The sequence below is a fragment of the Heterodontus francisci genome, chromosome 23 (assembly GCF_036365525.1).
Source record: "Heterodontus francisci isolate sHetFra1 chromosome 23, sHetFra1.hap1, whole genome shotgun sequence".
In the NCBI taxonomy this organism is placed as follows: Eukaryota; Metazoa; Chordata; class Chondrichthyes; order Heterodontiformes; family Heterodontidae; genus Heterodontus; species Heterodontus francisci.
In genome coordinates this window covers 68,004,345-68,029,611 of record NC_090393.1, presented here as the reverse complement: position 1 = coordinate 68,029,611, position 25,267 = coordinate 68,004,345, and the positions used below count along the sequence as shown (strand labels likewise).

The following is a 25,267-nucleotide window of genomic DNA, read 5'->3' as shown; positions in this document are numbered from 1 at the left end:
GTAGAGGACATCGGAAGAGTCATGGATGGCGGTCGATAGAGACTAGATAAGGGGAGCAAAGGTATAACTGAGATAGAAAGAAATAACTTCTGTGGGACAAGAAAAGGTTTAATTGATGGGCCTACTAGGGCAGTCTTGTTTATGGATCTTGGGAAGGAGGTAGATGTGGGCTGTGTGAGGTTGGAGGCTGTGGGGAGACAGTTTCTAGAGGATCTCTGAGAAATGATGGCTTAATGTAGTGGGGTCATGTTTTGGCAGAGGTAGGAGGAGGTGTTGGAGAGTTGGTGCTCCACATGGTAGAGGTCCGTCCATTCACTGAACAACACCAGTGCCACCCTTGTCAGCAGGTTTAATGACAATGTCAAGGTTGGACCTGAGAGAATGGAGTGCTGCAAGTTCAGAAGGAGGTAAGTTAGAGTGAGTGAGGTGAGTAGAGAAATTGAGACCGTTGATGTCATGTTGGCAGTTCCCAATGAATAGATCAAGAGAGAGAACGGATCCAGGTGGAATGAGAATTATGAAGATGGGAGAAAGAGTCCATTGTGCAGGGAAATGATTCCTGGCCAAGGAAGTGACTGGGGAGGCGAAGGCACTGGAAGAAGAATTCAACATTGTGTTGAGTTCAGTTCATTGAGGTGGGGCTATAAGGGAGTGAAGCTGAGGCTTTTGCTGAGGAGTGATTGTTCGGGGTCAGAGAGGGAAAGTTCAGAGGGGATAGTGAAATTATGACAAAAGGTGAGACTGGAAGGAGGGATGGCATCAGAGAACAATGTTGACGTTTGTAGTACTCAACATCTGAAAAAAAGAAAAAGTTTTTAGTTGAAGCACTAGATGAGGTGAAGGATGAAATGGAACTGTGGACCAGGGTGGTTTTGTGATAGAGTGTAATAAAACCAAAAAATGTTGGAAATTCTCAGCAGGTCTGGCAGCAACAGTAGAGAGAGAAGCAGAGTTAACGTTTCAGGTCAGTGACAGAGTGAGTCGGTGCTACTGAAGAGAGAGGTCGAGAGCATGCATGTCCTGACACGTGGCACGGAGTGTGGAACTTAGGAAATGGAAAGAGCAGTGTTTTGAGGGCACTGACTAACATGAAAAATATATATTAGTCATTCAGGAAGTGTTAGGCTGTCACATATCTTTAGTTCAAGGCAGGACACTTAATTACGATGGAAACACTTATCATAATACCACCCACAGTGGTAATAGGTACTTTCTTGATGCATTTTGCTATTGACATAGTAAGATATGGAACTTTTCAGTGCATTTTGAAATGAAATGTTGCAATCCGCTCAGTGATTTTAGTATATAATTAGGTTATAAGCATACTGTAATGTCATTTTAGGATTGCACAATCACATCCGTGTACATTAAATCTACACAGAGGAAAAAAGAGTTAACTTCAGAAACGAGCAAGGCAGTGTCCATTATAATATAAAAACAGGAAATGCTGGAAATACTCAGCAGGTCTGGCAGCATCTGTGGAAAGAGAAGCAGTGTAAATGTTTCGGGTCAGTGACCGTTCCTCGGAACTGAAGTGTCCATTATAGCTGTGTTTCATTCCTGTTTGCTAATCAGATTATTAAAAAGTCAGAAAAATTGACTTTCCATATTGCTTAAATTGGGAAGCCTAGGTTAAAGACCTATAATGCAGGCATATCCCAAGTTTGTAAACAGGACAGATCAACAAGCTGTTTAATAAAACCTTTTTGGATGTGCAAGTAGTTCTCAAGTCTTAGACTGCTTGGGTTTTGTAAAATTTTGAAGGTGGAAACATTGACACAAAAATGGAAGCAGTATATTTACTTTTTTTATTTGTTTATGGGATGTGGGCATCGCTGGCGAGGCCAGCATTTATTGCCCATCCCTAATTGCACTTGAGAAAATGGTGTTCTTGAACTACTGCAGTCCTTGGGGTGTAGGTACACCAACAGTGCTATTAGGAAGGGAGTTCCAGAATTTTGACCCAGTGACAGTGAAGGAACGGCGATATAGTCCAAGTCAGGATGCTGTGTGACTTGGAGGAGAACTTGCAGGTGGTGGTGTTCCCATGCATTTGCTGCCCTTGTCCTTCTAGGTGGTAGAGGTCACAGGTTTGGAAGGTGCTGTCGAAGGAGCCCTGGCGCGTTGCTGACGTGCATCTTGTAGATGGTACACAGCACTGCCACTGTGTGTCGGTGGTGAAGGGGGTGAATGGTGAAGGTGGTGTATGGGGTGCCAGTCAAGTGGGCTGAATAGTGTTGAGCTTCTTGAATGTTGTTGGAGCAGCACTTATCAAGCAAGTGGAGAGTATTCCATCACAGTATACCCAACCTCTGTACCCTTGTAACCACAGTATTTATGTGGTTAATCCAGTTAAGTTTCTGGTCACTTGAAACCCTCAGGATGTTGATGGTGGGAGATTCAACGATGGTAATGTCATTAAAAGTCAAGGGGAGATGGTTCTCTTGTTGGAGATGGCCCTTGTGTGGCACAAATGTTACTTGCCACTTATCAGACCAAGCCTGGCTGGTGTCTGGGTCTTGCTTGCAGGCACAGACTACTTCATTATCTGAGGAGTTGCCAATGGATCATGGTCATTTGTCCTCCCGTTAAATCTAGTACTCACGAATTATGCATTAAGTTCCAGTAATTTTGTGTGTTCGCATTAATGAAGTAGGTTTTCGTTTTAACACATTGATCATGCAAACAGAAAGAACCTGTTAACCTACATAAATAAATTTATATAGCCTCAGGATGTCTCAAAGTGCTTCACACCCAGTGAACTGAAGAAAATAAAAGGTAGGGACAGAACGTGTGAGCATCATATTGCACCAAGGAATCGTACAAGAGTAGGGAAATTAGATAATAGAACAAACTTAAAGGCCTTGTATCTGAATGCACGAAGCGTTCAGAATAAAATTAATGACTTCACAGTGCAAATAGAGACGAATGGGTATGATTTAGTGGCGATTACTGAGACATTGCAGGGAAACCAGGTTTGGGAATTGAATATCCAAGGGTACTCAGTATTTCGGAAGAATAAGCAGGAAGGAAAAGGAGGAGGTGTAGCTTTGTTAGTAAAGGAAAAGATCAGCGCTGTAGTGAGAAATGATATAGGCACTGGAGATCAAGACATAGAATCTGGGTAGAAATAAGAAATAGCAAGGGAAAGAAGTCCCTGGTGGGAGTAATTTATAGGTCGCCAAACAGTAGTTCCGCAGTGGGGCACAGTATAAACCAGGAAATACTGGGGATTGTAAGAAAGGTATGGCAATAATCATGGGTGATTTTAATATGCATATAGACTGGATTAATCAAATTGGCAAAGGTAGCCTCGAGGGAGAGTTCATTGAATGTATTAGAGATTGTTCTTTTTGGAGCAATATGTTCTGGAGCCAACCAGGGAGCAGGCTATTCTAAAATAAAAGCAAAATACTGCGGATGCTGGAAATCTGAAACAAAAACAAGAAATGCTGGATTCACTCAGCAGGTCTGGCAGCATCTGTGGAAAGAGAAGCAGAGTTAACGTTTCGGGTCAGTGACCCTTCTTCGGAACTGCTAAATAGCAGGCTATTCTAGATTTGTTATTGTGTAATGAGGTGAGATTAACTAATGATCTCATAGTTAAGGATCCTCTAGGGAAGAGTGATCATAGCATGCTAGAATTTCAAATTCAGTTTAAGGGTGAGGAACTGGAGTCCTACACTAGCGTTCTGGAGTTAAACAAAGGTAGTTACATAGGCATGAGGACAGATTTGGCCCTAGTGGACTGGCCAGGAAGACTAAAAGGTAGGACAGTTGATGAGCAGTGGCAGATGTTTAAGGAGCTATTCAGTTCCTCCCAACTAAAATATATTCCAGAGAGGAAGAAAGATTGTAAGAAGAGGAGAAAACATCCATGGCTAAGCAAGGAAGTTAAGGATAACATAAAGACAAAAACTAAGGCATACCATATTGCAAAGGCCAGTGGCATGCTGGAAGATTGGGAAACTTTTAAAGATCAACAAACGATTGCTAAAAAAGTAATAAAAAGAGCAAAGGTAAATTATGAAAAAAAACTAGCGCAAAAAACTTCTGTAAGTATATAAAAGGGTATAGAATAGCTAAAGTGAATGTTGGTCCCTTGGAGGATGTGACTGGGGAGTTAATAGAGAGGAATACAGAAATGGCGGGACACTAAATCAGTATTTTGCCTCAGTTTTCACGGTGGAGGACACTAGTACCATCCCAATAGTAACAGATAATGCAGAGGTTATAGAAAGGGAGGAACTTAGAACAATCATAATCACTAGGGAAAAAGTATTGAGCAAACTATTGGGATTGAAGGCAGGCAAGTCCCCAGGGCCTGATGGCCTACATCCTAGGATCTTAAAGGAAGTGGCAGCGGAGATAGTGGATCCATTGGTTATAATCCAAAATTCCCTGGATGCGGGGAAGGTTCCAGTGGATTGGAAAAATGCTAATATAACACCCTTATTCAAAAAGGGAGTGAGGCAGAAAGTAGGAAACTATAGACCAGTTAGTTTAACATCTGTCATTGGGAAATTGTTAGAATCCATTATTGAAGAAGTAATACAGGACACTTAGAAAGTCAAAATGCAATCCATCAGAGTCAGCATGGTTTTATGAAGGGTAAATCGTATTTGACTAATTTGCTAGAGTTCTTCAAAGATGTAAAAAGTAAAGTGGATAATGGGGATCCTGTAGATGTAGTATACCTGGACTTCCAGAAGGCATTTGATAAGGTGCCACACAAAAGGTTAATACACAAGGTAAGATCACATGGGGTTAGGGGCAATTCATTAACTTGGATAGAGGATTGGCTAACCAACAGAAAAGAGAGAGTCGGGATAAATGGGTCCTTTTCTGGTTGGCAATGTGTAACTAGTGGGTTGCCACAGGGTTTGGTCCTCAGGCCCCAACTATTTACAATCTATATTAATGACTTGGATGCAGGGATAGAAGGTACTACAGCCAAATTTGCAGATGACACTAAAATAGGTGGGATAGTCAGTTGCAATAAAGAAATAAGAAATTTACACATGGATCTGGATAGGTTAGGTGAATGGGCCAAAATTTGGCAGATGGAATTTACCATGGATAAGTGTGAGGTTATCCATTTTGGTCGGAAGAATAGAAAGGCAAATTATTATCTAATTGGACAGAAACTTCAGAGTGCTTCGGTGCAGAGGGGTCTGGGTGTCCTCGTGCATGAATCGCAGAAAACTAGTATGCCTGTGCAGCAGGTAATAAGGAAGGCAAATGGAATTTTGACATTTATTACTAAAGGAATAGAGTATAAAAGTAGGGAAATGTTTCTGCAACTGTACAAGGCAGTAACGAGACCGCACCTGGAGTATTGCATACAGTTTTGGTCCCCTTACTTGAGGAGGGATGTAGTTGCATTGGAGGCAGTTCAGAGGAGGTTCACTAGATTGATTCCAGAGATGAGGGGTTTGTCTTATGAAGAGAGATTGAGCAGTTCAGGCCTTTACTCTCTGGAGTTTAGAAGAATGAGAGGAAATCTAATTGAGGTATATAAGATGATTAAGGGGATTGACAAAGTAGACGTAGTGAGGATGTTTCCTCTGGTGGGGCAATCTAGAATCAGAGGCCGTAGTCTTAGGATGAGGGGTAGCAATTTTAAAACAGAGATGAGGAGAAATTACTTCTCAAAGGGTCGTGAGTCTGTGGAATTCACTACCCCAGAGTGCGGTGGATGGACATTGGGTAAATTTAAGGAGGAGATAGACAGATTTTTTAAATTAGTAATGGGTTGAAGGGTTGTGGAGAACAGGCAGGAAAGTGGAGTTGAAATCAGCCATGATCGTATTGAATGGCGGAGCAGGTTCAAGAGGCTGAATTGCCTACTCCTGTTCCTAGTTCTTCTTATGAACTGCTTTTGAAATGTCGTCACTATTGTAGAGAAACAATATTTATGTTTGTTAAGGGCTTGTTGAGAAAGTTCTTCCCTAAATTTCTAGTTTGACATTTTACAGAAAAATATTATTGGCACCTGCTCATAACTTGTGTTAAAGCAGTAGGTAGTTAAGGGTTCCAAATGAGATAAAACCAATATATGGTATAGTGAAGAAGTTGGGACAAATTCTGAAAACCGCAGATAGTTCTGGTCGGAATATGTTCCACAAGCTGCAACCACCCTAATGTGGGTCCTGAGGGCATTTGTTATCACTCAGGTCTAAGTCATGCTAAGCGCATGAGAAGGCAGACCTTTGGAGTATTCATGCAAAATAATTTGATCTTTGCATTGTGAATGATGATCTCCGTAGGATCAATATGTTACTTGTAGGAATACTGCCTGCTGTTAGCTTGACTAGAGTATCTTTGACTTTTCACAACATGGTTGTACATGCGCACATGCAGATAAGATATACAGGAAAAGGTCCATGCAGCCTCTCCTATAAGGTTTTAGTGCCTTGTGCAATGCTATTCACACACTTGCTAAGTTGCCCGGAAGCTGTGTAATCACCTGGGAGTGATGAAAATCAGGTAAAACCCTGGCTAATTAGGGGGAAAGAGTTAGTCTGCAACTCCTTTAGGTGATTCAGGAGACCACTCTGGCCCTGTTTAACATTACCAGGAAGCTATGTCTTGTACAAGGAGCTATCAACCTAACCAGAAACGGGCACAGTTCATGCTTGAAGGAATTCCGGGAATCAGCATTCACTACTGCTGTTTCGCAGGCCCACAATTCTGTGAGAAAAATATGGCGTTTGAAAAAATATTTGAATGACAAAACACCTATACAATTTATGGATTTTAAAAAGAATCCCTGACCATCTCACGTATTTATGATTTGTGTTGTTTAAAAGTTATTTTGAACTGAGCTCAGAACTTGGTTACTGCTACTGTCAATTCAGGAATCCTTGCATGCCTCATCATTTACATTACTTGCAGTGCAAAGTAGTAAGTTTAAACATTTCATGAATATGGGCTCAAGCTTAAGACAATATAGGTGACAATACTTAATTAATACTCCACACAAGATCAGGGGGAAGGTTGTTCAACCTTGCCCGTCTAAGAGCGAAGTCCAAAGTACGGAAAGTCCTCATCAGGGAACTCCTCTTTGCTGACGATGCTGCTTTAACATCTCACACTGAAGAGTGCCTGCAGAGTCGCATCAACAGGTTTGCGGCTGCCTGCAATGAATTTGGCCTAACCATCAGCCTCAAGAAAACAAACATCGTGGGGCAGGACGTCTGAAATGCTCCATCCATCAATATTGGTGACCACACTCTGGAAGTGGTTCAAGAGTTCACCTACCTGGGCTCAACTATCATCAGTAACCTGTCTCTAGATGCAGAAATCAACAAGCGCATGAGAAAGGCTTCCACTGCTATGTCCAGACTGGCCAAGAGAGTGTGGGAAAATGGCGTACTGACACAGAACACAAAAGTCCGAGTGTATCAGGCCTGCGTCCTCAGTACCTTTCTCTATGGCAGCGAGGCCTGGACAACGTATGTCAGCCAAGAGCGACGTCTCAATTCATTCCATCTTTTCTGCCTCCGGAGAATACTTGGCATCAGGTGGCAGGACCGTATCTCCAACACAGAAGTCCTCGAGGCGGCCAACATCCCCAGCTTATACACACTACTGAGTCAGCGGCGCTTGAGATGGCTTGGCCATGTGAGCCGCATGGAAGATGGCAGGATCCCCAAAGACACATTGTACAGCGAGCTCGCCACTGGTATCAGACCCACCGGCCGTCCATGTCTCCGCTTTAAAGACGTCTACTAATGCGACATGAAATCCTGTGACATTGATCACAAGTCGTGGGAGTCAGTTGCCAGCGTTCACCAGAGCTGGCGGGCAGCCATAAAGACAGGGCTAAAGTGTGGCAAGTCGAAGAGACATAGTAGTTGGTAGGAAAAAAGACAGAGGCGCAAGGGGAGAGCAAACTGTGTAACAGCCCCGACAAACAAATTTCTCTGCAGCACCTGTGGAAGAGCCTGTCACTCTAGAATTGGCCTTTAGAGCCACTCCAGGCGCTGCTTCACAAACCACTGACCACCTCCAGGCACTTATCCATTGTCTCTCGAGATAAGGAGGCCAAAGAAGAAGAAGACTTAATTATATTGGAAATAAAAGCAGAAATTACTGGAAATATGCAACAGGTCTTTCTGTATCTAAAATAAGTTAAGAAAAGCTGCCATTTAGGGTAAAGCCCTTTCATCAGAACATATAATGAAAGTTGTCCATTGGAAGCACTTTTTTCTTCATAGACATCAACAGACTGACTGTAGGTCTAGTCAGCTGCTCTAATTCTACTATTGTTGAGCAGCCACTTGCCTCTCTGAAGCCCTTTGGGCTATTTACTGCTTTAATTATACCTCATAAAGACAAATTGTTGTTAGGGAGTAGGTAGTGTCTCAGAGATACATGAATGTGGTCCAGGCAAAATCGTAGATATGGGGTTAAAAAACTCAGCTCAAGGTCAAGCAGGGGACAGCTTGAGCGGGCTGCCAGGAAGTTTGCAGTTGAGCCAGAGAGGTATGGATGTTGGTGGGTGTTACAGTTCTTTTCCAACTTTGAGCTGCAGGAAATTTCAACTTAACAATGCAGTTGGAAACTGAGCAAAAACCTCGGATTTGACCACATGTTAATATAATTGAAGGGAAACACATAAATTAGGAAAAGGAGGAGATCAGGGAAGAGAGCTCCAGGTACCCAAAAGGTGACCAAGCACAAAAGGAGCACCTATTTGAGGCTTGTGGCAACTGCTATGACACAGGTATAAATGGTGCCACAGCGATGTGCATGGAGCAGAGGTCTGAAACACCATCTGTATAAAACAACCTTATCTGTAGCCATTATTAGATGAGAAATTAAACAATGTGCTAACGATTCAGGCCAGATCAAAAGCTTCATTAAGAACTATTCAGGTTGTAGCTCCAGTACATATTGTAATAAAGGGAAGGATTCTTAGACCCTGAGGTGGGTGAGTGTGAACATTCGCATCAGTGTACCAGTTTGCCGGCACCATACCGACCCCTGGCCATTTTCTCAGAGGCAGAATGATGGTGTGCTGGTTCTTAATAGCCCTTTAGTCAGAAGCAATTGGAATTTCCTAGTTTGCCTCTGTGCCCACCCCCTCCCTGCCCACGAGGCATTTAGAACTGGGCCAGCTGCCTGGAGGCAGCCTCACGGCGGCAGGCCAGGTCGCCAGCACTCTCGGCAGGCATTGAGGCCCTCACTGCCTCCCTGGCCATAATTGTCGCCGCAGGCCACCCTGCGGAGGGGTTCCTAATGATGGCCTGGCTGCTGAAGATTCTTTTAAATTTCGAAGTTTAAAAAGTTGGAGAAAGAGCACCTCAAAATGGAACTGCAAGCTGCAAACCCACCCTCTGGCCACTAATTTGCCAATTCGGGGAAAATCGCTTTTGGGTGACTGTTCCTCACACAGTGTGGGGTTGTGAAACCTATTTGACTCCAATGTCGGGGTCCCAAAGGGCAAAATCCTGAAATGAGGACAGAAAGTGCCAGAAGTACTCTAAGTCTGGCAGCATCTGTGCAGAGAGAAACAGAGTTAATGTTTTAGTTCTGTGGCCTTTCATCAGATTCTCTGCACAGATTCTGCCAGACCTGCTGATTATTTCTGGCATTTTCTGTTCTCACTTTAGAGTTTCAGTATCCGGAATATTTGCTCTTATTTTAGGGCAAAAACCTGCACTTGTCCGGGATTTGCATCTGTGATTTCATCCACATTTCTGAGTCTCCAGTTTCCTTGCAGCAGTGAAGAAATGCCCTGCCTTTTATGAGTGGCAAAAGTGGAGGTTTGCTAACTTGGCCTTGGCATGTAGCCTGGAAAGCACTCAAAAAGTAGAAAGAAACCAGAAAAACAGCTGAATTTCATTCCCCGATAGACGTATAGATTATATTATGTCATCTTTTATGTAATGTATTTGATGGCATCCATCCATCTTGGGAGACGGTGGACTGCGCCCAGGATGTATATCACTTTCTGGCTGTTGTGGCTGTAGAGGCTGACTTATGAGTGGCAAGCCTTTCCGCAGCTGGCACAGATGAATGACATTGGCCTGAAGTCAACTGATGTTTTTTCCTTCCACCAGGCTTTCTTTTCCACCATCTGGTCGATGTAATGTCTATTCCATTTACTTAATATTGGACATCATTTGAAGTAATTGTGGGCAGGAACAAGAACTCAGTGTTTGGGGAATTGCAGGCACATCCCTGTCCTATTGCTTTGTTGTATGTAACCCATTGTTTTGATTTAACTATTATGTTAAATGGGAGTTGTACTGTCTTATTATTCCATTCTTCTCACTATAAAATCAGTAGCTACTCCGAGCTTACATTGTTGGCTAGAAGATTGGTTTGGAGAGAACATGATTTGAAGGGTGTGTTACTTTAGCTTCTTCATAAAAATCCTTTAAAAAGAAAATATTGACGTGGATCTGTAAATGCAGATAACTAGCTTTTCCCCCCCCCAAAAACGGGTTTTCTGAACCCAGCACCTTGCTTCAGAAAGTCCAAGCCAAACTACTTAAGAACCTACGCAAGCAGAGTTTCCATTTGTCTGCTGCGGAGTGTGCAGTCTCTCCCTGTGGGAACACACCCAGTTAGCAAGCACTGAGAATTTAACTGCAAGTTGGCGAGTCAATTGTTTGGGGTTCCCAAGAGAGAGTAGTCTACTAAAAGCATGCAATTTACTGCCACTGAGTACTGTTGAACCTTCCCTTTCTTGTACAACTACAACCATCTTACCCATCAGGACATTTGAATGCAAGGTTATCTGGAGCTGAATGGGAAGAATTGCAACCTGCAGGGCTCTTCAGTAAGTCAGCTTGGTTGGTAAGTTACCAACAGCACCCTGAAGGACTGTAAATCTACAAGGCTGAGGTATCAGAATACTGAATCTGCCATAGAGGATAATAGTACCAATGTCACATTGCCAGACACATTATCAATTCTCCGTTTCAACCTTGAAGAAATCCTGCTTATCAACCACGCTTGCTGCTTCCCCAAAGGGGGTGGTCACTAGTTGTTCATTAGACACCAAAGCTACACAGATTTGAACTCTCATTAGATACAGAGGTACCAAGAACAGCATCAATAAATCAGTATAAAACCTCTAAATGTATTATCACTATGCTCATGAACACAGCATGACCAAACACCATTACCCCTTTGAATGGTGGTTCTACCAGGTAGAGACACAGAACATCAGCAACAACTGCATGTGTTTTTCCAAGCTAGAGTTAATTTAAGTTCTAAAATTGCTTTCCATCCAAAGCCACTTGTCTCAGTATTTAGAGTTATACCAGTTTTCAGCTAGGATGTTGATGCAGGTGACATTCAGTACAGAAGCATATTTTTACTATGTGAGGAAGATGACGACCAATCGAGGGAACTTAGCACTGGAAAATTCTGTCACCATGGCTGAAAGTATCTGATAGGTATACATAGCCTGTATATGCAAAAGAAAAGAGGGCCCTAAAATACTTCCTATATATCTACATTGAAGGTTGTTGCACTCTGCCCAATTGACCAACATTTTGTAGAAAGCATGGAATAATAAAGATCTGACTCCTCAAAGCACTAGGTAGTGCATTTGCTTTATCCATATTATGTTGGTGTTATTCAGGGAGAAGAGTAAGCACTTGTGGCTCTGCAATGATGTTAAAGTGTAACACGTGAAAGCTTGTAACATACAGAATTGATATTTTCATTTAAGAATGGATGATAACTATCCATATGCATAGCACACACATCCTAAAACTGATTCTGGTGTAAGATTCATAAAAATTTCTGATTGTTGTACAGCTGTCTGCAGCCTTATCAGCAGGTGCTTTTTAATCCTGGTCCGCTTTATATTTGATTACTCACCCTGAAAATAACTAGTTACTTTGACAGGTGGCTTTTTAATCAATCTGACTCGGCAAATCAGTCACACCAAATGGGTTTATTTATTCAAGTAATAATAATGATGAAAGATGAGAGCTAATTACAGTGATGCAGCTATCTATTGCAAGTCATAGAATTTATTATGCTGTCGCTTTGCTGCCCACAGATGATGAATCTCCTGGCCTGTATGGGTTCCTGAATGTAATCGTACACTCAGCTACTGGATTCAAACAGATATCAAGTAAGTCAATAAATATTACTGTTGCTCGTGCTTTAATCCTTTTTAGTTTCTGAATTCTGAGCTTGTTTTGCAGTGCAACATGATTCTGCCTTGGGACATCTGGAAAAACAAATGCCAGTAAATAGAAAATAATGGATGTCTGGAAAAGATTATGAAATGGTAATCTTATTGAGAGGTTCAGATAGATTTTATGAAGTATAATGTATGTAAGTACTGGTGAGTGATTGGAAGTCATTAATCTAATCAAGGAATTTAGATAGTATTGCTGAAAATAGAAACATGTTGTCGAAGCTTTTCGTTACTCTGGAAGGGTAATGTATCCCAAAAATTTTATCAACAGGTGAAGCTAGCTGATTCATACTGCTGCAATACAGTAGCAACACGTGTGGTGTTCGCCACTAACAGGATGCTGTCGTCAAGCCAAAAGGGCGTCCTGCCTATCACACAAATGAGTAATGTGATATATGAATTCCAATGCCAGTGTGATGCTAGATATATAGGCCGTACGTCCCAAAGACTGGCGGATCGTATCAAACAATATGTCCATGCTGCTGTTCGCAACGGGCAAGGTACAGACTATACCGTACCAGTCCATGCTTGCAGAACTCAAAACACAGTGTCCAACATTAGGTGTGATTCCACGATTGGATAACATTTGCTAAATAATCCTCAGTGTGCTAAGAATTATGCGACAACCAATTTAAGATTGTCAGTAGGATTCGCAATGTGGCGCATTTGCGCATACTGGAAGCTACATAGATTAATACACAGGGCCTTCTTTGTAGACAGAAATAACATGTACACACATTGCACCTGTTCCAGCTAAACAAAATAAGTGGCAGCCATTGGCTGGTTCATTCCTCAAGGCAATGTCTTGACCAACAGAGTCAAGCTGCCTGGTTTAAATTTCAAACAAAGCTTGGCAGCTGACAGTCGCCATAAGCTGGTGCATTCTCCATGGCAGCATCTCTACCAATTAGAATTCACGTGCCAACCAATCAGCACTCTCTTCTCATACAGTATAAAGTTGTTGCTTTCCCTTATACTGGTATTCTTGCGGATTGTCCTGATGAGTGCAAGACGAAATGCTTTGACAACATGTCTCTATTTTCAGCAATACTCAAGTTCTGTACTACTAAATGACAATTTAGATAGTTTTGTACATGATTATAAAGTGCTTGTTAAGATATTTTGCTTCATTTTTTGTGTTTTTTATTATTGTGGGCTGGCTATGGGGAACACATTATGTTTTTTTGCACCTTTCCCCACTTCAATCCTGCTGGTGTTGATTCTTATTTGTGTACAGTTCCACGAGTGTCAGCAGTACTCCAGTATCTTACTCAAATGGTAGTTTTTCATGTGTATATCTTGAGTTTAAGTAGGCTTTTTAATTGTGGAGGGCATCACAGCCAAACCTGGTTCAATCCTCATCCTATGATCACTTTTCAGTAGGTTCCCAGGATATCAATTAGGAGCAGAAACTCTTTACCCCTCTCTAGCCCAGCAGTGATGAGGTCAATTATAGCACTTACAATTGTGACCTTGGCTGAGAGTGGAGACCAGGAATCAAATCTGTGCCTTAGTGGTACACCTGATGGTTCCTTTACCCACTGAATCATTGGGAAAACTAATAGTCCATCTTGATCTTATTTATAACCATCATTTACCATTGTTCGTGTATAGTACAATGTAAATAGTCAATTTTCATTCCATAACTATTTCTGTTGTCATTCCTCTAATTCTTTCTGTATTTTGTTTAGGAAGGTATAGTTGAGGTAGAAAATCAGCCATGATCATATTCAGTGGCGGAGCAGGCTCGAAGGTCCAAATGTCCTACTACTGCTCCTGTTTCTTATATTCTTATGTTTCTCATTAATTCTTTCTTTGTTCCTTTTAGTGTCTGTGTTTAATTCAGTTACGCAGAGAAATATTCAATGTTTTGTGATTTAAAGAAGATCAGTCTCTAGTTTTCATGATTGCCTAGACTTCATCTTTTTGCTGTACTCGGGTACACAGGAATCTAGCTGTGAATTGGAGAAAACCAGACAACAGAAAGTCATGTGCCATCAGGTCTCTCATAGAGTCATAGAGTTATACAGCACGGAAACAGGCCCTTCAGCCCATCATGTCTATGTCAGCCATTAAGCACCTGTCTATTCTAATCCCATTTTCCAGCACTTGGCCCGTATTCTTGTATGCTATGACGTTTCAAGTGCTCATCTAACAACTTCTTAAATGTTGTGAGGGTTCCTGCCTCTGCCACCTCTTCAGGCAGTGCGTTCCAGATTCCAACCATCCTCTAAATGAAAAATATTTTCCTCAAATCACCTTTAAACTTCCTGCCCCTTACCTTACCTCTCACTCCCAGCACTAGGAATATAAAAATTAGGCTGGACACTTTCAGTCAGGAAGCAATCGTGTGGGGCTGAACAGGGATGTGTGAACTGAAAGTTACAGTTTGGTTGCTGAAAGACACCAGCTTGAAGTGGTGTAAGATTGAGTGGAGATTGGGTTGTGATTAGATCAGGCAGGAAGAGATGCTGAATGGAATTGGACATGGCTACATAAGACCAAAAAAATCTAAAGAAGAGGAGAAAGTGTTGAATTTATTTTTTAAATACAGAAAACTTAAACAAGCGGAAAACAAAGCAATGACAGCCTTATGAGAGAATCTAATTGTTCCTGGTTTAACCTGGTTAGCATGGACTCATTAACAATACTACAAGTTCAGTACAATATTATAATTTTGAATTTTGCTCTGAGTGGCAAAGGAATGGCTTTCGCCATTCATCTCACGTACAGTTGCCCAGACGCTTTTTGCGGGCTTATCAGAGGAGATTTCAATGAATCCCACATCTGATCCATTGCACTGCCCACAACAGGAAATCTGTGGCATCTGTGAACAGGAAAATCAGCAGGGAGGATCTTCAACCAATCAGATTGAAGAATACTCCCAGAGATATGAGACTGCAAAACAGAAAGTAAACAATAGGAAATATAAATTACATTTAAATTATTGTACAGAAAGGGGAATAAAGATTGGAACATTAGAGGATATGGAGGCACTGGATAGGGCACAAAGAAAAATTACAAGAACGATCTAAAAACTGTGAGGCTATACCTATCCGGAAGGCATGAGCAGCCTGGCTCTCTCTCCTCTTGAAAAGAGAAGGCTTAGAGGTGACCTAATGAAGGTTTTTAAAATTATAAAATATTTTGATAGCAAAACTAGAGGCCATCACTGAGAATTCAAAAGAAACATGGTTGCCCAGAGAGTGGTGAGAATGTGGAACTCGCTACCACAGAGAGTGGTTGAGGTGAATAGTATAGATGCTTTTAAGGGGAGGTTGGATACTCGCATGATTAAGATGAGAATAGAGGATTGTGCTGATGGAGTTGGGTTAGGAAGGATGGGCAGAGGCTCAATTGGAACAAAAATGTGGACGTGGACTGATTGCACTAAATGGCCTGTTTCTGTGCTGCATATTCTATGTAACATAAATGAAATTAGAAGAAAGGAAAGCAGAAAAACTAAAAAAAAAAGTTGTTTTAAGTAGTTAATAATCTGCAGCATTAATTTTTTTTCTGAGGTAATGAGACTCCACATTTAAATTAATTTTTCAGGGCCGGAAAGGTTGTTCGGTAATTATCACTTATTATGCTGCTAAATACTCAGTTACTCCTGAATACAGGAGCTCTAGCTTTTTCATCTGCCTTTAGTGCAAGATTAGTGGATAATTATCCTAAGTTAATGCAATTACAGGGCCAAGTCTATCAGCAAGGACTGCAACAGTGCACCCTGTGGAGGAGCAAGATTCCTCTGGAATTTCTGGATTTCCGCATTTAATTGAACATGTGTGGATGCCAAAAGGCACTGTTCACCTCGCCATTAGTATTACAGCACAATATATTATTACAAGCTAATATATTATAGACACAAACATTTTAATAATATGCAGATAGATTTAATTAAATGTTATTAGAGAGAAAACGTCTTAATTCCTAATGTTTTAATAACTGGATATTAAGTGGGTTCTGTTTATATTATTTTACATTTGAGCTCCTAATTACAACCTGAGAACTTTTAGGAACAGGGAATAACTATTAGACCCAATGCACTGATGGAGCAGTCCCACTTCTTCACCATATCCCTCAATCTTTTCTCTCTCCAGAAATAACTCATTTCAGTGTTTTTTTTCAGGTAACTTATTCTGCAATTCTATTACCCTTCTTACTTCTAACATTGTAGTTTTGAAGTTGTGTCCTTTGATATTTGAGCCATTCGCCATAGTGAGCAATTTCTCTGAGTAGAGGAGGAGAGAAACTTCGATCTGAGTCAAAAGATTGTAGGTTCAAGCCCCGCTCCAGAGATTTGAGCACACAGTCTAGGCTGACACTCCAGTGCAGTAGTGAGGGAGTGCTGCACAGGCCAGAGACTTCCTCTTTTAGATGAGATATTAAAGCATGGCCCTGTCTGCCTTTTCAAGTGGACAGAAAAGATTCCATGACATGATTTTGAAGAGCAAGAGCATTTTTCCCAGTGTCCTGGATAATATTTATCCCTTAATCAACACCTAAAAGCACATATGGTTAGATAATTTAATTAGGTAATTCAATACCTAAAAACACTTAATTTTTTTCATTATTGTTTGTGGGATCTTGATGTGCAGAAATTGGCTTTTGCATTTCTATACATTAGAACAGTGACCACACGTCAGAAAAGTGCCTCATTGGCTGTCAAGCACTTTGGAACATCCTGAGATTCTGAACATGCGATATCAACGCAAGTCTTCCTTTTATTGGGACATCCTGACATCATAAAAGGTTGCTATATAAATGCAAGTCTGCCTCTCTTTTCCTTTATCACCAAATCCTTTGATTGTGTTGTATCCTGTTGCCTAGAGCCATTTAGTTTACATTCCCACTGTTGATTTTCCTTCTCATTACTTTGCATTTGTCCACTTTTAAATACTATTGGTTATTATTGAACCACCTTCTTGATTTATCTGTAGCCCTTTGCATTTACTTTAGCTGTTCCCTGTTGTTTGAACCCTTCCCATTCCATTTGGTTGTCATCTGCAAACATAGGCAACTTTGTTGATGTCCTTAATTCTAAATCTTTTAAATACTTAGCAATGGCTGCTCTGCTACCCTGCTTGTGACCCCTGTTATGTCAGTGCAGCTACATTAACAGCTACTTTCTTTGTGCTATCTACAGCTTTATACTTTACAAACACCTTATTTTTTGCCCTATTGCCCACATTGTTTCGAATACTTACCACAATAGTCTTTTCCCTCTGCTACCCTTGTGCTATGTACATATTCATATGTTTCTAAACATGATCCACGTTTTCTCCTCCTCTAACAGCACTGACTAATGCAGTTTTCTAAGCTCACCTCTCATATTCTGAAAATTTGTCTTTCTAAAGTTGAAGGTTTCTGTTTTACTCATTCTCTTTTCCATCATAATACTAACCTTAAACTCCATCATATTGTGGTCTCTGTCACTATGATGCTCTCTGACTTGCTGAAATATCTCCTGGTTGTTGCTTATCATCAAGTCCAATAGCATCCCTGCTTGAGTGGGTTCCTTGCCCAACTGTTGAATGTAACAGTCCAGTATTGTGTCCAGGATCATATTTTCATTTTCCTGGTCCTCTTGTTGATTTCCCAATCTACCCCTGGTAAATTGAAACAACATAGCTGCATCTGTCACTGTGAACACTTCACTTAATTATCAAGTTCTTGGCCCAGTCTCCCCTTCCTGTGCTGCTGGTCCATAGCAGACATGTAAAGTTACTTTCCTTCTTGTGTCTCTCAAGCCTATCAACAGGCTTCCCACCTTATCTGTCCCCTGACCAGATAAATCCATATCCTCTAAAATCAGAAACAACTTGCATTTATATGGTGCCTTTAATGTAAAGTCATGTCCTTATGTACTTGTTACGACTGAGGTGGGAGGAGTGCACTTTCTTTTCTAGTTCCAGTTCTCCACAGGTCACAACATATATTTAAATGTTTACCCGGTTACCAGTATGGCAAATCATACACTTTTTTTTTATCCCAGAATAAAATACACCAACCAGGTTTCTTTAATAAACAACAAAATTATCAATTTATTATGAAACAAGACTTAACCAGTAACAAAGCAAAGCATCAACACACAGACTGAAATGAAAGTTCCTTTTTTGAAAGCCCCAATTACACTCTCAAGCACACCGGGAAAATTACAGAAATTCTCTCTTCAGAGGTCTGTTACAAAAAAACTACTTTGGCCAAATACTTGATAATTCTTGATGGACAAAAGAGAAGATATACAAGGATGTCAGTTCTCCCTTTTTTGAACTGACATTTGGGTACACTGAGACAGGTCACTGGGATTGTCTCAGAAGCAACCTGTTCTGGAGATGTCGAGAATTATTCTAGTAGGCTTTCTCGGAGAAATGTGGCATCAGCGTTTTCCGCCAGCACACATTTGAATCGCAGGATTTTTTTCCAGTTTCTCAGGAGCTGTGCAACTCTCCCACTCTGGATCTTGGCAGGATTTCTTCAAAGTGGTAGAGAAGGTGGTGAGCTGGGTGGTTTCTTTGTTCCTTGGCAGGAAATACCAACCATTTTCCCCAGGTCACCAAGGGTTCTGTTGTTTACTGAGCCCAAAGCACACGATTTCTAGCACAGATGGCTTTCAACCAACATCTCCAGTATCCTTTCGGTAAACCTCGTGGAAAAAAAACACATCCAATGGAATCTTTTCAGTTTCAAAGTCTTCAAAAAATAAAATATTTAAAAAATTGAAGCACTTTTGTAAAACACTCCATAAATAGGTGAAATGAAATCGGTTGTCAAGCCAAGAAGGAAGAGATTAGCAGTGGTGATTGAGAGCTCGATCAAAAAACTGATTCTTAGAGGTTTGTAAAGATGGAAAGGCAAAGAGGTGCAGGGAGGAAGTTCCAAAGAGTAGGACAGAGTCACCTACAGTGTCTGCCAGCAATGGGGTGCAGGGGGTGGGGTGGGTTGTGTAAAAGGAAGGGGGAGATGCTGGAAGGCTGAATGGCATTGATGAAGGGATATGGGACTGGAGGAAATTGTAGGGATGGGCAAGGCCATGGAGGTATTTTTACATGAGGAAAAGGATTTTGAATTTAATGTATTAGGAGATGACATTCCAGTGTAGGTCAGTGAAGTGGGTGTGAGAGATAAGTGGAAAATAGTGTGGAACAGAATTTGGCCAACAGAAGTTTGGGTAAGGTGTCATTTTTGTTGCACGGAAGATGGGAGACCGACAAGGAGAGCATTGGAGAAGTTGAATTTGAAGGTGACAGAGGGATCTATATCATTTCAGTGGTAGATGGGTTGAGATCGGTGCTGGGCTGTGCAGTGTTGTGGAGATGGAAATAAGTCTTCATGATGGATAAAATGTAAGGTTTAAAGCTCAGCTCAGGTTTGAAAAGGATTCCCAGGGTGCGAAGGTTACAAATGGTTTGGTTCAACCCGAGAGTGGCCAGAGGTGGAATGGGGGAGGGGTGGGTAGGAAGTCCCAAATATGATGGTTTTAGTTTTCTTTAAAATGAAGGAATACACAGCCCTTCTAATTTGTCTTTTCGGAAGTAATCTGTATCAAAGAACAGTACAGCACAGGAACAGGCCATTCGGCCCTCCAAGCCTGCGCCGATCTTGATGTCTGTCTAAACTAAAACCTTCTGCACTTCTGGGGTCCGTATCCCTCTATTCCCATCCTATTCATGTATTTGTCAAGATGCCTCTTAAACGTCGCTATCATACCTGCTTCCACCACCTCCCCCGGCAGCAAGTTCCAGGCACTCGCCACCCTCTGTGTAAAAAAAAAACTTGCCTCTCACATCCCCTCTAAACTTTGCCCTTCGCACCTTAAACCTATGTCCCCTAGTAACTGACTCTTCCACTCTGGGAAAAAGCTTCTGACTATCCACTCTGTCCATGCCACTCATAACTTTGTAAACCTCGATCAGGTCGCCCCCTCCACCTCCGTCGTTCCAGTGAAGACAATCCGAGTTTATCCAACCTCTCCTCATAGCTAATACCCTCCAGACCAGGCAACATCCTGGTAAACCTAAAAGCAAAATACTGCGGATGCTGGAAATCTGAAATAAAAACAAGAAATGCTGGAAATACTCAGCAGATCTGCCAGCATCTGTGGAAAGAGAAGCAGAGTTAACGTTTCGGGTCAGTGACCCTTCTTTGGAACCCAAAGTTCCGAAGAAGGGTCACTGACCCGAAATGTTAACTCTGCTTCTCTTTCCACAGATGCTGCCAGACCTGCTGAGTATTTCCAGCATTTCTTATTTTTAATCCTGGTAAACATCTTCTGTACCCTCTCCAAAGCCTCCACATCCTTCTGGTATGTATCCCTGTACATTTGCCCAGTGTTGATCATTGTTGAACCAAGCCTTTGTAATGGCAATAACATCCTGACCTTGGAGGAAGTACAGATAAGGACAAATAGCTAATAAGTGATATTGAAATACCTCTGCTATGAGGAAAGATTTCATGGTACTGGAGATGCTTAGATTGCAATAAAAGATCAGTTTAGTGGCAACTTTATTGAGGTAGTTCAGTTCTTAGAGTGAATACATAAACTGGGTTCCAAAGAGATAAGCAATATTAACAAAATATTGATTCAAATTTAGAGGAGCAAAGATTAATACAGTTAAGATTTAACTTCACATATGCTGAATACATGGAATAGCCCACTAAAAAGGCAACAAAAGCAGACAATGGTGCACATTTAAAGACAATGATAGGTAAAAGTTTAGCAGCTAGGGCTAGAAGGATGATAGAGATAAAGTATGGTCTGAGTCTTTAACTTTTTAAGAGTAGTCTATTCCAATCCTGTACAGCCTTCTGTTGCTATGGCCTCAGAACACTGGGATTCGTGGTGGAGAGAGAAATTGAATTAGTTAAGTGTAGTTACTAATATGTTATAGGCATCCATTGTCTCTGGACCATGCATGATTCCTGCAGGGAGCTGGGGAGGAAATTTCTAAAGTTCTCCTGAAATTGACCAGATGCTTCTATTCTCCATGTTATGGTTAGATGGGTGATGGTGTGGCTCATTTCCACTGTTCACCTCCCAACTGATCACAGCAAGTGTTTTTGTTATTAGTATTTTAACTCCTTATGCTTTCTTTGTCAAAAGAAACGTCAGACAGGTTTTCTCGTAGGTAAAAAAAAAATAACTTTTTAACAAATCCCGAAATGATAGCAACACCACTCAAGCACGCATTCACTCTCGCATGCACTTTTGAGAAGATAGATAGAAAAGTACAGGGTAAGAGGAGTTCAGGTAGTAAAAGTCTGTTGTTTCAGGAATAATCTGTGGGATTCCTTCTCGGAAGGTTAATTTTTTTAAGTTGCGGGCATGTTTGTTGGTGGTCTGGTATTCGTTGGGCTATTGCAGTCTCCTGGCAGTTCCATTTGGGTTCAAGACAGTGTTGATGTCTTAAGACAAATCTCACTGGTAGAAAAGTCGTTTTTGGTAAAGGCACTCTAGTCTCTGCTGTAGCTAGCTTCCAATTTGTTCCGCAGGGTTCAACTATATTGGCTGGAATCGGTCTCTCTCTCTTAGCCTTGCTGAAATTCAAAATGGCCTTTTTTGTTGCTGTACTGTGCCAAGCCTGCTATACTCTCAGCACTCAATGAACTGCTTTGCCTGTGCTGGGATGAGGGAGCAGTACCACAGGACATGCATGATGCCAATATCATCACCCTCTATAAGAACAAGGGTGACCGCGGTGACTGCAACAACTACCGTAGAATCTCCCTGCTCAGCATAGTGGGGAAAGCCTTCGCTCATGTCATTTTAAACAGACTCCAGAAGCTGGTTGAGCGTGCCTAGCCTGAGGCACAGTGTGGCTTTCGCGCAGAGAGATCAACCATTGACATGCTGTTCTCCCTTCGCCAGCTACAGGAGAAATGCCACGAACAAGGGATGCCCCTCTATGTTGCCTTCATAGATCTCACCAAAGCCTCTGACCGCGTCAGCAGACGTGGTCTCTTCAGACAACTAGCAAAGATCGAATGTCCACCAAAGCTACTAAGTATCATCAGCTCATTGCATGACAATATGAAAGGCACTATTCACCACAAGGCCTCATCAGACCCCTTTCCTATCCTGAGTGGCGTGAAACATGGCTGTGTTCTCACACCTACACTGTTTGGGATCTTCTTTTCACTGCTGCTCTCACATGCGTTTAAAGTCTTCAGAAGAAGGAATTTTCTTCCACACAAGATCAGATAGGTTGTTCAACCTTGCCCGTCTTAGTGTGAAGACCAAAGTACGGAAAGTCCTCATCAGGGAACTCCTCTTTGCTGACGATGCTGCATTAACATCTCACACAGAAGAGTGTCTGCAGAGACGCATCGACAGGATTGCGGCTGCCTGCAACAAATTTGGACTAACCATCAGCCTCAAGTAAACGAACATCATGGGACAGGACGTCAGAAATGCTCCATCCATCAATATCGGCGACCACGCTCTGGAAGTGGTTCAAGAGTTCACCTACCTAGGCTCAACGATCACCAGTAACCTGTCTCTAGATGCAGAAATCAACAAGCACATGGGAAAGGCTTCCGCTGCTATGTCCAGACTAGCCAAGAGGGTGTGGGAAAATGATGCACTGACATGGAACACATAAGTCCAAGTGTTTCAAGCCTATGTCCTCAGTACCTTGCTGTAAGCCAAGAGCGATGTCTCAACGCATTCCATCTTCTTCGCAGAAGTCCTCGTCGAGGCGGCCAACATCCCCAGCATGTACGCCCTACTGAGCCAGCGGCGCTTGAGATGGCTTGGCCATGTGAGCCGCATGGAAGATGGCAGGATCCCCAAGGACGCATTGTACAGCGAGCTCGTTACTGGTATCAGACCCACCGGCTGTCCATGCCTCTGCTTTAAAGACGTCTGCAAACGCGACATGAAGTCCTGCGATATTGACCACAAGTCATGGGAGTCAGTTGCCAGCGATCGCCAGAGCTGGTGGACAGGTATAAGGGCGGGGCTAAAGAGAGGCGAGTCGAAGAAACTCAGCAGTTGGCAGGAAAAGAGACAGCAGTGGAAGGAGAGAACCAACTGTGTAACAGCCCCGACAACCAACTTTACCTGCAACGCCTGTAGAAGAGTCTGTCACTCTAGAAGTGGCCTTTATAGCCACTGCAGGTGCTGCTCCACAAACCACTGACCACCTCTAGGCGCTTACCCATTGTCTCTTGAGACAAGGAGTCCAAAGAGACTGAGAGCTGAGGACAGACTAAACTGATGATGTTGTCTCCAGTCTGTCCTGAAAAGTGTCTCCCCTTGTGCCTCAAACCGATTGCCTTTTAAGGTGAATTTTTACAAGGGTTGGCTTTACCCAAGTGACTTTAGGTTTCAGTCCTAGCTGTATAACGGCCTTGATGATGACCCCGTTCTGAGGAGATGACGGTGGTTCACACTCCATTATAATGGAGGTTATTGGGGAACAAGAAGTCTGCGAAAGGTCTAGTCTCATTGTGTTTGCGTATAGCTCACATCCAGGTGTGATTATCTGTCGAATTTCCATGCAGACGGGGCTTAATTGGTTTTCAGTCACAGTGGACATGGATGTGGATTTGAGGGCAAGCAATGCTGAGGGTCATGTGTCTTGTCCGCCATTTTGTTGACAGCACATGTATCAGTCTCCTTAAAATAGTTCCAATTTTTTTTATAACTCTTCAGTTTGATTCTGTATTTTCATCGCTGCACATCTCGTGAGCATGACATCCACTTTACCTTTCCCAGGAGTTAGTACTGTTAACAAGAGAGGGGTGGTGCATGAGGTTGTACTGTATAACAGGTATAATGAGAATTGCTGGGTCTGACTGGTTTTTCCCTCTTTTCATATGTTTGTGATCTGTTCTGTGGCTCACTGCACCAACCAGGTTTCAGTTGAATAGGCAGCACTTCTTATCCAGAGGTCTCATGTAATTATTATTTATAGATTTTTTTCTCTTGTTTTTGAACAGATTTATACTGTACGTTAGAAGTAGATTCATTTGGCTACTTTGTTAACAAGGCAAAGACGAGAGTCTACAGGGACACAATGGAACCAAACTGGAATGAGGTAAGCCTTCATGTTGCACATATTGGACCCCTGTTCAGATTGCTTGACTCCTCTATCTGACTGCAATGGCAAGTATGCAGTTTTACTCCATTTTCCAGGCAAGTAAGTAGTCTGGTTACAAAAACAAGAAATGCTGGAGTCACTCAGCAGGTCTGGCAGCATCTGTGGAAAGAGAAGCAGAGTTAACGTTTCGGGTCAGTGACCCTTCTTCGGAACGCCGGAAGTAGTCTGGTTACCTGTTCTCCAAGGGTGTTGTTTTGTAACTGTCTTCTGGATGCTTGAGAGTGAAACCGGGCCATTCGCTTTCTGTGTGTTCCCTGCCTCACTGTGAGGAAACATCTGGTTCCACTCTGCATATTCCCTGGAGACTTGACTCACAGTTTGTTGAGCTAAGGCTGCCTGTTAAGACGGTGTGATTGAGGGTATTGGGGATAGATCTGATGACTGGAAGCTCTCTAATGGACAGCTTAGTAAATGTTCTCTGTGGTGCAGTACCTGGTTTGAACCTTGGTCTGTTCTGAGTAGGCAGATCTCAGTCATTGGGTCTCTGGGCTAGGGAGGGTTAAAATCAGCTAGGTTTGTTGCTCCTGATCATTGTCCTTTGATTCATACTGCCCCTCCCTCCAGTGCTCTTGTATGAATAATTTATATTTTGGACTATATACAGGTCTTGGTGCGGGTGACAGGGGGCAGCCAGGATCTTTTTGAAAATTGGAAGCGTAAAAAAAGAAATGGGGTAGGAGTGATAATGTGAACAATAAGGCCATAATTAGATAAGGAGATAGTGCAAGGTGAAGAAAACTGGGTTTAAACAACATCCTTGATGGTCCTACTGAAAGTATTGAGAATAGTCTGTTTATGTCGTATCGAATGGCGGAGCAAGCTCGAAGGGCCGAATGGTCTACTCCTGCTCCTAAGTCCTATGTTCCCGTGCAGTAGTTAGTCTGTAAAATTGAATACTTATAATGATTGATGAAGTGTAACTTTAAAAAAAAATCGTTTTTATTTTGAAATTTTTAAACCCATGTAAACATGTAATTATACTCAG

At 42.0% G+C, this 25,267-nt stretch overlaps 1 protein-coding gene across 2 annotated transcripts in view; it reads left to right on the top strand.

Moving 5' to 3' along the window:
• Nucleotides 1–25,267, top strand: part of si:dkey-91m11.5 (PH_BCR_vertebrate and RhoGAP_Bcr domain-containing protein) — a 632,155-nt gene that overhangs the window by 465,582 nt on the left and 141,306 nt on the right. For both annotated transcript variants that reach the window (XM_068055461.1, XM_068055460.1), the window contains exons 14-15: nt 12,032–12,106; nt 24,122–24,219. In XM_068055461.1, the coding sequence (XP_067911562.1) occupies nt 12,032–12,106; nt 24,122–24,219 (173 nt within the window). The remainder of the gene's footprint in view (nt 1–12,031; nt 12,107–24,121; nt 24,220–25,267) is intronic.